This window comes from Myotis davidii, unplaced genomic scaffold (assembly GCF_000327345.1).
Source record: "Myotis davidii unplaced genomic scaffold, ASM32734v1 scaffold556, whole genome shotgun sequence".
Taxonomy (NCBI): domain Eukaryota; kingdom Metazoa; phylum Chordata; class Mammalia; order Chiroptera; family Vespertilionidae; genus Myotis; species Myotis davidii.
In genome coordinates, this window is record NW_006287671.1 from 446713 (window position 1) to 459433 (window position 12721).

The 12721-nt window shown below is 41.1% G+C and overlaps 1 protein-coding gene across 1 annotated transcript in view; it reads right to left on the minus strand.

The window, feature by feature from the left end:
- Window positions 1-3324: 3324 nt before the first annotated feature.
- The window catches only part of SLC28A3 (solute carrier family 28 (concentrative nucleoside transporter), member 3), a 55110-nt gene continuing 45713 nt past the window's right edge, over window positions 3325-12721 (minus strand). Inside the window, exons 13-18 of the mRNA XM_006759497.2 lie at window positions 11978-12146; window positions 11380-11577; window positions 5981-6062; window positions 5166-5264; window positions 4809-4929; window positions 3325-3962 (exon numbers count right to left, since the gene is read on the minus strand). Coding sequence (XP_006759560.2) covers window positions 3836-3962; window positions 4809-4929; window positions 5166-5264; window positions 5981-6062; window positions 11380-11577; window positions 11978-12146 — 796 coding nt within the window. The 3' untranslated portion in view covers window positions 3325-3835. The remainder of the gene's footprint in view (window positions 3963-4808; window positions 4930-5165; window positions 5265-5980; window positions 6063-11379; window positions 11578-11977; window positions 12147-12721) is intronic.

The window sequence follows — 12721 nt, forward strand, 5'->3', positions numbered from 1 at the left end:
AGGTCACAGGCCAGGCTGAGGGATGCCCCCGAGTGCACAAATTTTTGTGCACCGGGCCTCTAGTTTTATGAATATTACCAGAAGCATGTTTGTACATGGAAGATGTAGGGCTGATTTTACATGTTAACATGGCCTGTAAGACATACATTTTATTCCAATCCTGGTTTCTCATGGTCAAGTAGTTGCTGTCAGTTCTAAGAGGACTAAATCTTAAGGTTGTAATTTGAATGCTTTCCTCCATTGCATGGCTACTGGCTATATCCTTCTCAACATCAGTCACTGTTTTCCCATTTTGCAAAAGATATAATGGGCAAGAGGGGCTGGCTTGGTGCAGATTTATTGTTTATTTTTTAGAGTCTTTTGAAATGAAAATGCCAAGGAAACCCACTAATGACCACAGTTGAAAATACTCACTGTACATCCAGGAGACAGTCATATTGCTTATTGATATAAAGGCAAACAATTGTTACAAGCTTGTGCTGTCCTTAGACCCAGAAAAAGAATTGGTAAATGTACACTTTCCTTCCTGCTTGAGCTTACAACAAAATTTTTTTTTTTATAAATAACGGGTTGTAAAAAGTAGCTATTCTCAGGGCCAGGTGGTTCATTAGCACCATATGGCGTGCCTGTACCAGACACCTCTTTCTTAAATCCTATGTTCCTGCCTGTTTAAAATGTGAATGATTGCCTCCCCTTTTCCACTCCAGGACATTCAGGGGAGTTTAATCCTTCCTGGCACACTGTGTTCTTCAGTACCTTCTTTAAAAGCATGCCTATTTGTAATTGTTCTGTAATTGGAAGTCAGCTTCACTGGACAAATGCACGTCTTAAGCCCTTCACAGTAGCCTATAAACCACAGAAATATAAAAATAATTAGTTGGGAGTTTTTGCAAAATGAATGCATGTTAGTAATCAGTGTAGTTGCAGAGCCTTTGCCACTCAGGTCTAACTGCTTGGATATGCTGACTCTACCAATGGGGGTTAGGGGGCATCAAAGAAAATTCTCCATGGTCCATGATTCCAGTTTATTTTTGTCTGAGGCTCTAAGGCTTCTATAGGGTCAGAAAATTTGTTTATAACCATAGTTTCTGCATTGGGAAAGAAATGCCATTTCTGCCCCTCCTCCTTTTGCAAACCAATGGAAAACAATTAGGAGAATAATAGGCAGTAGAGAAAACTTCCATCTTTATTGAAATTAGGAGACATTCATATCTGGACTTCTAATACTGTGTTTGAAAAGGGCTTTCTGATTAGTGAAACTGTATCAGTGTAAACACAGACTCAGAGATAAGGCCAGGGGCTTCAAATTTGTGGGCCGACAAGGCAGAGGGCAGAGTTTTTCAAAATATAGGGTGCCCCCCAAAAGTGTTTACACACACTTTGAATAATTATAAAGCAGTGTCTATTAAAATACATTTTGTTTTCAAAATTGAGCTGTCAGGTGTTATAGTATGTATATATTTTGGGGGGACACCCTATAGATATCACAGCTTTGGCTTAAAAAAGGTCCAGGTACCTAGACAGCCACAAGTTGTCAGCACTGAGTGATCTCAGAGAACAACTGAGCAAGCACATAGGAAACACATGGACATACCATCTTAGGACACGGGTGGTGGGGTGGGGGCGGGGTGAAGGATAAACTGGTGGTGTGTGCAAACATCCCTTTAGCTTCTATGTCTGCTAAAGAAGAGTGAAGATGCCCTGGCTGCTTTAGCTTAATGGCTAGAGCATTGGCCTGCGGACTGGAGTGTCCTGGGTTTGATTCTGGTCAAGGGCACATGCCTGGGTTGTGGGCTCGGTCCCTAGTAGGGGGTGGGCAGGAGGCAGCCAATCAATGATTCTCTCTCATCATTGATGTTTCTCTCTCTGTTTCTCCCTTCCTCTCTGAAATCAATAAAAATATATTTAAGAAGAAAGAGTATAGACTTTACCATGCACCAAAAACCTCCATTAAGAGGTTTCACTGGGAGCATGTAGTTTGCTATCTCATTTATGTAGAATTGTAACCACACACACACACACACACACACACACACACACAGTGGTGGGAAGGGAAGGATAGAGCTAGAACTATACATAATGACTTATAGGAATTTGCAAGGTTATATTACCAAGTGAAAAGAAGTTGAAGGTGATATGTAAATTGACTCATTCTATTTGTATAGAACCAACGTTCTTATATGTTTGGAGAAAGGTGCATATGGCAGTCAATTAACAATATTAGTCTCAGGGGTATGGTACTGGAAAGAGCTGGAGTCAACAGGGTGAGTAGAAAGGTGTGTGTGTATTCAGATAGTCCCAAACTTATTATTTTTTAACTTTATAATGGTATGAAAGCAATTTACATTCAGTAGAAACTGTCCTGCAAATTTTGAATTTTGACCTTTTCCTGAGCTAGTAATATATGTTAAGATACTCTCTCTTGATGCTGGACAGTGATAGTGAACCACAGCTCCTGGCCAGTCACACAATCTCAAGGGTAAACAGCTGATACTCTACAGTGTACTGTGTTGCTAGCATTTTTAGATACTGTGTTTTGTATTTTTCCATCCTATTACGTCTACAAAATAACCGTCTGTGTCTTCTAGTTCTGGCGAGAAGGGGAAGGCAATTACTCTTGAGGTGAAACTCAAGATGATTGTCCAACTGTAGGCTAATGTAGGTGTTCTAAGCACATTTAAGGTAGGCTAAGCTAAGCTATGATGTTTAGGTTAGGTGTATTAAATGGGTTTTTGACTTACATTTTCAACTTCTAATGAGTTTATTGGGATGTAACACCATAGTAACATCATCATTTAAAAATTATATAATTTTAAAATTGGTATTACTTTTTATAATTTGAAAAAGAAAAATGCTTAACAAAAAACAGGGCAGTAATTGTTTTCCTTGAAATAATAATTTTATTTATTTTTGCTCTATCCACTGAGCCAAACCGGTTAGGGTGAAATAATAATTTTAAAAAAGAGCTCAGAGAAGATCTAAGAGCTACAAACATCCAAGGAATAGTAATGGTAACAGACATAATTTGAAAAGTAGTTGGTCAGAGAGAGACACTAGAAACATCAAAGAGATTCTTTAAAATAAAGCAGAATATAAAAAAATGCAAAGAGTTAAAAAGGGAGAGAAAAGTAATAGCCATAGCAGACAAAGGAGAACCAATATATGAATAATTGGCCTCCATGATACACTAAACCAAAGGCTTTTATGAAGGCTGACACCAGAATATAAGAAGAGAGGGAAAAAACATATAAATGTGTTTCCATAAAATACAGTCTATATACCAAAAGGGCACATTGAGTTCTAAAAAACTTTTGATACAAATGATTAATAACTAGAAATATCCTGGTATATTATGCTTCTGACATAAAGAGTTCTTTGGGTATTTAGCTTCCTTCTTCACCACCAACACCAACACCAGCACAAAAGAAAATCAACTATTTACACATAGATTTAAAAAAATCACTCTTGTACATTAACAAAAAGAAAAATATAAATAAATTACTTAAGGTATTTCAAAACCTTTTTTACATTCATTTTTCTGTGAGTCCAGACCTTAGTGTTTGTGTTTTCTCATTCAAAATGGTCTTTACAGTATGAAGAGCACTTGTGATGGCCCGGCTGGTGTGGCTTAGTGGTTGAGCATTGACCCAGAACCCAAGAGGTCACAGTTTGATTCCCAGCCAGGACATATGCTGGGGTTCACTCCTGTTCTTCTTTTGAATTAAAGCTGATTCCATGATGGACGTATCAATCTGTGGAGAATAGCTTTTATTTTCTCTCCAAAGTAGAAAATTCAGCACCCGTACTTAGAGTTCTGTTGGAGAAGTAACTGAACTCAGAATGCATCAGGGATCCAACTGCAGTTCAGTGATGATGGATTCAACAATTGGCAGCAGTTCTTCAGAGAATACAGGCTGTGGTTTCCTCCTGGGATGACCTTGCCAGGACCGTTGACAACAGTGCTAGTAGAAAGTGGAATGAAACAGTTAGTTGAGCCTTAGAAAACAGAAACAGTAGATGAGCAAAAGATGACACATCAGAAAAAAGCATAGGGTAGGAAGCTGATTTCCTCCCTCACATTCTGTTTAGGGTTAGGTTAAAGGCAGAGTCCCCGGAGAATTAGTTTTGACTCTCAAAATCCTATTTGGCCTCAAGGATTTTCCCTATTTCCTCCAGAATAAACAAAGGGAGAATCAAATCAATCCTTATCGAACACGTACATATTAAGAAGGGCAGATGGGTGGGGATATTGGTTTTGTAAACAGAAACTGTACAGGACGGGGGTGGCTGGCATGGGCCACTGGTGGCACCTCATTCACTGTAGTTCATCACCACATTGTCAGGATAACCTGTGCTGCATGACCTCCTTCCAAGGGAGGCAGTACCTAGTAATGAAGCTAGGAGACTAGTTAAGGGCGTGGGTTCTGTGGCAGAAAGACCCAATTTTTCTTAGGTCTTTCTGTCTTGATTGTGCATGAGCTCATTTTTCTTAGGCAAGTGACATAGCCTCTCCAAGACTGATTTCATCCAATGCTTACCTACCCAAGCAAGGGTGGCCTAACTTAAACAGTGGTTTCGAAGTTCAAGTGAACTAATTCAGACACAGGGCCTGATACACAGCTGCGGGCATATAAAATGCTTGAGCAGCACTGTTTAATATTATGATTCCTAGCCTTAGCTGAGAAAAGGGGGTTAGAATTGTCACACACATTCTTATATTTAAATAAAGTTAAGAGTTATGAAGATATAAAAATAAGTGAATGGGGTCTATAATGGATATAAAGTAGTAATAATCAAGAATACAATACCTGCTCAATAGAGTCTGGCAACAAGATACCACATAGGTTGTGTTTCTAGGTAAACTGTAGTTGAAGACTTTCTCTAAAATGTAGTGACAGTTGACATCTACAGGAGTGCCGGAGAGAATGCCTGGAAGTGGAACAGATGCCATTCAGTGTATTAACAAAGCCTCTGAACTCTCCTTCAGTTCTTAGCTTCTCCATCGTGCCCCACACGTTTCCCTTTACAACATGCTTACAGGCAGCTCTGCCTCTCAACTTTCTGCAGCAGCATATGCTGCATATGCAGGTTGGAAGCTCTGTCCCCCTGAAAGCTGCCCTCCTATGGGCACAGGGAGACAGGACACAGAGGACAGGATGTGGTACCTGCGACACAGGCTGTCATGAAGCAGGCTGTGGTCCCTGAAATCAGAGCTCTCATTGCCCCTGAGATGATGTCATCCTTTCTGGAAGGAGCCAGGGATGCTGAGAAACAGAAGCAAGAATTAGAGATTATTGTCGAGACTATTGAGTAGAATTCCAAATTCCCAGCCTTTGAGAATTGTTCTGGGGTGGGGTCTCAGGTCAGCTAACTTAAAAAACAAAAAAAACAAAACAGAAAGCTAAGCTGGAAAATTCAAGATTCAAGAACTTAGTGATGAGCTCTACAACCAAAGATCTCTGGTGTGTGAGGAAGGGACTAAGTTTGTCCACACAAAGAAACAAGTCCTCAGTTTCATCCAGAAGGCTCCTGGTATGTTGGGGGCATGGCAAGGCAATTGCATTGCAATGATGCGTTCCAAATATTTGCAATCCATTCATCATTATCATCTACTTCTATGCCCATGAGAGAAATCACAATTTAATCATAGCATTTTCCCACTGAACTTCCACTGAATCCTTGCATCCTTCTCCAGGTGGCCATTATAAATCTCTGGGAACTGGCATGCAAAGTGAAACCTATGTGTCATCCTCAGGTGGAAAAGAACCTGTCCATTGGAGCAAATTCTTGCTCAAGTTAGCTTGGGTATACACAGCAAGACTGCACTGCAGAGCAGGGATAAAAAATAGACTCCAAAAGATTTACTGCTTTACAGGGCTTTTTTTTTTTTTACCTAACACGAATCATGTCACAGAGCAAAATGGAGAGCTGAAGCATGTTTACATCACATCTATTGTTGAATAATATTCTTTCCACTTACTGAGTGCGCCAATCGCTATTCCTAGGGAACTGATATTGGCAAAGCCACAGAGAGCATAAGTGGCAATGGTCTCTGAACGAATCTGTAAATAAGCATAAACACACAAGTGTATATAAGGTGTGACCCAGCTTATAAATATGACATCCTAACCAGGTTTCCTAGTGTGACTATGGAAACAGTATTGACAACTAAATGTGCAATGCATGGTGTCCAACACTTGTTGCTTCCTAGACACTTTTTTCCATCTCCCCTTGAATTTTGAGGAAGGGAAAAGAGACCTTGTGGATTCAGAGACTCTATAAAAGACTTGAGGTTTGCCCAGGCTGGTGTGGCTCAGTTGGTTGAGCATCATCCCATGCACTGAAAGGTAGCCAGTTCGATTCCAGGTCAGGGCACATACCCAGGTTGTGGGTTTGATCCCTGGTCAGGGTGTGTATGGGAGGCAACCGATCAATGTTTCTCTCTCACATGAATATTTTCTCTCTCTAAAAATCAATAAAAAAGAGATTTTAAAAAGTTGTTTAAGAAAAACAAAATTGAGGTTGGTGGTCTTGGCCTCTACAAATTGCTACTTTCTGCTTACAATGATAGCTTCTAACATCAATATGACCAGGCCACCTATTATAATGTGCCAGGCACAGTACTAACTACTAAAGATAAAAAAATTGGTCCCAGAAAATATCCACATTACATTTATTTGACAAAGGACTTATTCAGAACGTATAAAGAACTGTTATAACTCATTAGTAAGAAGACAAGCACCCAATTAAAAAAAACAGATAGATTTCACAAAAGACATATGAATGGCCAATAAGTACATGAGAAGATGTTCATCCTTACTCACCAGGAAATGCAAATTAAAACAATGAGATACCACTGAGTCTACTCAAGTGGCTAAAAAGGTGGACAACAGCAAATGTTGGCAAAGATGTGGAGCAATTGGAGCTCTTGTACATCATCGGTGGGAGCGTAAGCTGACATAGCCTGTTTGTAAAATACAAATGTACTCGGCAGTTTCTTATCAACGTAACGTCACATTGCTATGTCACCAGAAATCCCACTCCTAGGAATTTTCCCAGGATAAGTAAGTATGTATGTCCACAAGAAAACTGTATATGAATACCTGTAGTAGCTTTATTCATAACAGCCCCAAGCTGGAAATAACTCAAATGTCCTTCAACAGGCAGATGGACAAACAAATTGTGGCTATCCATAAAACAGAATACTACTCTGCAATAAAAAGGAAAATAACTAATATATGCAACAACATGAATGCTAAGTGAATCCATTTATATGAAATTCTAAAATAAGCAAAAGTAATTGATAGTGAAAGAAAGGTCCTTGCTGCCCGGGACTGGTGAGGAGGGTTGTTGACTACAGTGGGACGTGGGACTCTTTCTAGGTGTGATGGAAATGTTCTACATCTTGCTTGTGGTCATGGTTACACAGGGGACACATTTGTCAAAACTCATGTACACCCAAAACGGGCCTTTTGGTATGTAAACTATATTTCAGTAAAAAAGAATGTGTTAAAATGAATTCTACGAGGCAAGAGGAAGCTCAGAGATGCCTCAGGAGTTCCTCTCCGTATGGGCGTGGTGTGTGCTTGCTTTCCTTTCTTTGTTCCTCAGCTCTGAACATCCCATGGGAATATTAGGTGTCTGCTTAGAAGGGGGAGAGTGAACAGTCCGTCTCAAAGGGCAGTGAGATGATGGAAGGTGAATTTGTAAAACCATGAACATGGCCCTCCGCCTCTATTCTGATAGTCAAGAGGTGGTGCTCTGGCCAGATAATTCTTTCTCAGACTAAGGGTCCTACTGTAGGAAGGAGGCTCAGAGATTCAGTGGACTTTGTTGTTCACCAGAGGTATACCCCATCTGGTAAAGGCACCCCCAACAAGGAGGCAATAATTTTCTTTTCCAAAATCCTAAAAAAATCTATGATTTGGTTCAAAGAACAAACAAGGCCAATGCTACATTCGAAGTGGTGGTGCCTTTTCCCCCTTTTCACTCACTAGATTTTTAAAAATATGTATGTTTTCATTGATTTGAGAGAGAGAGAGAGAGAGAGAGAGAGAGAGAGAGATCAGTTGTCTCCTGCATGCACCCCAACTGCAGGATTGAGCCTGCAACTTGGGCTTGTGCTCTGACTGGGAATTGAACCAGTGACCTTTTGGCGCATGGGATGCTGCTCAAACAACTGAGCAACACTGGCCAGGGTACTAACTGGAATTTTTAAAAATATATATTTATTGATTTTTTACAGAGAGGAAGGGAGAGGGATAGAGTTAGAAACGTCGATGAGAGAGAAACATTGATCAGCTGCCTCCTGCACACCCCCAACAGGGGATGGGCCCGCAACCAAGGTACATGCCCTTGACTGGAATCAAACCCGGGACCCTTTAGTCCACAGGCTGATGCTCTATCTACTGAGTCAAAATGGTCAGGGCAACTGGAATTTTTAAAAGCTCACATTTAAGACTCAAGTGGTCATGGCAATTTTTGTTAATTATAAGGCCCCTCTTCTTGTTCCTGGTTTCTGAGAACTCCTTTGTTGGTTGTCAATCAGTGTGCTTATAGCAGGCAGGAAAAAATATTTCAAGTATTCGAGCAGTCCAATGTTTCTGGACAAGCTCATTCTCATCCCCTGCTTTCTCTAGTGCTTTTCATTTAGTTCAGTCGTCTTAAAAAACAGGCCAGCCTATTAAGAGACCATAGGGAGGGAAATGGCATAAAGGACTGAGACTCCTCTTTCCCCTTTCTGGGGAGTTATGGGAAGGGGGTACACAGATGTGGCCATGGAGGGTTGTATAATAGGAGGAAAAGGAGGCTGGGATGATTGCATTTTGCCTTTTCCCATAAATGTGCAAGATTACATGATGGAATGGGCTGCATGTGCTAGGAAATTAATAATAGATCCTACGGCTCTCCTTGCAAAGATGCCATATGTACAAGGACATTCATTGCAGCATTACCTCCAACAGCAAAAAATTGGTAATATTGTTCATCAGCAAGGGACTGGTTGCAATAAATTGCAATGTGCCTGTACAATAGAATACCATGTCACAGACAATGATATGGAAAGGCATCTGAAATATGTCATTACGTGCAATGAGCAAGGCTAAGAACAGAGAGCCTAATATGTTACAGGGAGAGGAGCTGGGGGCAGAGAATAGGGAGAATGACTTACTTTTCCCTCTACATCATTTTGTACCCTTTGAATTCTGTATCACAGTTTGTGTCACATGTAAGCAAACATGCAAGGCATTATGGTTAAGAAAGAGAACATGACTGAGAAATAAAGAGCTCATTCTGTGTATGTGGGTGCTGCATACATGTTCTGATCTCTTAAACGGAGATCAGCAGTGGCCATAATTCAAAGGATTACATTGGGTTTTTGCCTCTTGCATCCAGATCTCACACTCCAGCTACAGTTACAGGGTACCTTTCCTAGGAGATTGTTGTCCCTCCCCCGAAACACACACTTCTTGGTTAGTAAACAAGAACTTGCAGGGACTCATCCCCATTTTGTTGATTGGAAATAAGACCTGGAAAATAAAAAAGTGCTTTTCCCATCACGACTCGACATTAGTAGAAGACAGTGAGCTCGTATTTCCAAATGTCCTTTGTGTGCCTGCCTCTGGTTGGACCAGCCGTGGGCAAACTACGGCCCGCGGGCCAGATCTGGCCCGTTTGAAATGAATAAAACTATTGAAAAAAAAGACCATACCCTCTTATGGTCTTTGAATTTATATTAGTTCACACAAACACTCCATCCATGCTTTTGTTCTGGCCCTCCGGTCCAGTTTAAGAACCCATTGTGGCCCTCAAGTCAAAAAGTTTGCCCACCCCTGGGTTGGACTCACCCCCAACCCAAATCAGCTCTATTGTTCTTTCCTCGATCCCCTCAATAACCTGTTGGCAAACGTGCTCAGCATTGCCAGAACTGTGAGCTTGCTGTGCTCATTCACAGAACTACTTTCTCCTGGCAGCTGGCAGCTGGGGATGGAAAACATTTCACTTCATCTAGACCAGTGGTTCTCAACCTTGGCTGCACATTAGAATCACCTGGGAATCTTTTTAAAATCCTGATTTCGGGGCCTCATCCTCCGGAAATCTGTTTCTTTGTTATGGGGTGAGGCCACAACATTAGTAACTAAGAAACAGAATTTCCGGAGGATGAGGCCCAGAAATCAGGATTTTAAAAAGATTCCCAGGTGATTCTAATGTGCAGCCAAGGTTGAGAACCACTGATCTAGACTATTGTTTACTTTTGGCAGGGGAGCAACCTGGTTAGTGGTGGCATCTAAACAATGAGGTCACTGGGCCAAGCACCACTGTGCTGCCAGTTGAAGAATGAACATTTGAGAAACAGGAGACTTACAGAGCCACTGCTCATATCAGATATGTGGGTCAAAATGCTCCCAACCATAAAATAGAAATTAGCACTCTCCTGGAGTATGCTGTTACATGTGTGTAATACGTGGGAGTAACTTTGCATGTTTGGTCTTTGGGGGGCTGGGAGAGATGGTGTTCAGAGGTGGGTTGTCTGTCTCCATTAGAACCTTGGGCAGCATGCTTTCCCTCCCCTTTCCTTTGAAAGCCAGGACATTAATTCCAAATGGATTGTGTCAATGAGTAATGGTCAGAGATGTTCACCATTTCCCTAAGAGCTTCCTTGTGTGATAATTCTGTCCTTCTAGAAAGTAAAAGTTGGAGACTCAACTGCAAAAATGGCCTGAATAATGGCCTCTCCTGAGTTCTCTTATCCCATCCAGGGCCAAGCAGACATCAGCATCTCCTTGCAGCCTATTGACTTCGTTCTGACATAGTTATGGGAACTTGTCTCAGAGGTTCTGCTCACAGACCCTGACCTTCTCTTCTCTCATCCACTTGGAGGGTGGCAACTGTGCCTAGGATGTCTAGGCACTATGTTGCGGTTTCTCAGAGTTCACAGAATTGCTTAAGCTGGAAGGAAGGGACCTTCAAGATTATTAGACTATGAGCACCATTAGGGGTTAGGCCTCATCAGTTGTTCAGTGCTGTGGCCTCAGTACCTAAGTATGTTGTACATAGAAGGTATTCAATAAGTAGTTGCTGATTGATTAATTTCAGTCCCAGCTCCTCCATAGTGCTCAAAAGTAAATGATCACAGTGATAAGGATTAGTTGTGTTTCTCTGTACACACACACACACACACACACACACACTGATTAACTCAACATAACTGAAAATTATGAGGTGCTAAGTACACAATAACCAGGGATTTTGGTATGTTTTGTTTTCTTGATGCATCCCAAGTGCCTGCCATGCTGTCTGACACACAGAGGCACCAGTAACTATCTGATGAATGTATGTACATGATGAAAAGGTGCACCGAACATCAAAAGATTTACTCACCGACATGTATTGCTGCACACCATTCACAAATTTGGGTCCAGCCTCTTTCCTTAAGTTGATCAATTTTGAGAGATGCTCATAAGCCACAAATTCATTGAAGAATGTCTTATAACCTAAGAGTTTGGCAACCATAAAGCTGTCCTGCCAGTCCACTCCCATTATGAAGGAGAAGGGCATGAAGATGTAGGAGCATATTAGCTACAGAAACCAAAAACAGATACTTTATTAGAATGGTGATTAGCTTCTGCCTCAGCCTCCGTACAAGATTGTTCCTGCCCCTTCTGTGTTTCCTTGAGGCATAAAAATCCCTTCACACACCCTTGCCCATCTTTATCCATTAGGAATCAGGGTTGGAATTGGTCATTTGAAGCAATCTGGATTCTTGGGATGGGGTCAGGAGAGAATGACTGTATATTGGGGGGGGGGGGAGGATGTTAAGAGAGGGAAGTGAGGGTGAGAAGATGGGGGTTGCACGGTAAGTGCGTACATTAGGTAAGAGTGTGCTATAGGCATTAGGGAAAACTGTTCAGAAACCTTTTCTTAATTTTAAGAAAGCTAGGCAGAAATAAAATGGAGGAGAAACATAGTAGAATTATACCTCGAAACTTAGTTGTGGGCAGTCGAGCATGTTTCCGAACCAGGACAGCGCTGAGTTCATAAAAGACAACAAGGCTATGAAGGCAATCAGATTCACAGCGATGTTTGCCACCAGGGAGATGGATGCGGAGGCTCCCTGCGTTGCAGCTTCTAGGAGATTCCTTGAATCACTTTATCAAAAAATAGTAATCCCAGAATTACCAATGAGTTTTCTGCAGATGGATATCACATGTATGGGAATGGCCTAATCAAAGCTCATGTGGGTGGAGAGACCAGCTCTCAGGCCCATGTCTGAGTCAAAATACTCACCTGAATTCTATGAAATCATGGTGGCAGAGTGTAGGTGATGGGTATGTGTTATATTACTCTTTTCATATGAAAAATATTATAATATAAAAATTAGGAAAAGATAAAACTTTAGGTTTTAAAAATTATCTCTAATTAAAAATAGCTATCAGAGAATATTTAGAAAATATTCATTATGTAAGAACTAACAGTTTGAGGAAGGTCTGAATATCCATAACCTCACTTAAGAAATGGAACATGATGGAGAAACCAAGATGGCGGCATAGGTAAACACCGGAGTTTGCTGCCTTGAACAACCACTTCAAAAATACAACTAAAAGACGAAACGGACATCATCCAGAACCACAGGAAAGCTGGCTGAGTGGAAATTCTACAACTAGGAGGAAAGAGAAAAACACTGAGACTCAGAGGAGGCGCAGTGCGGAAGTGAGATACTAAG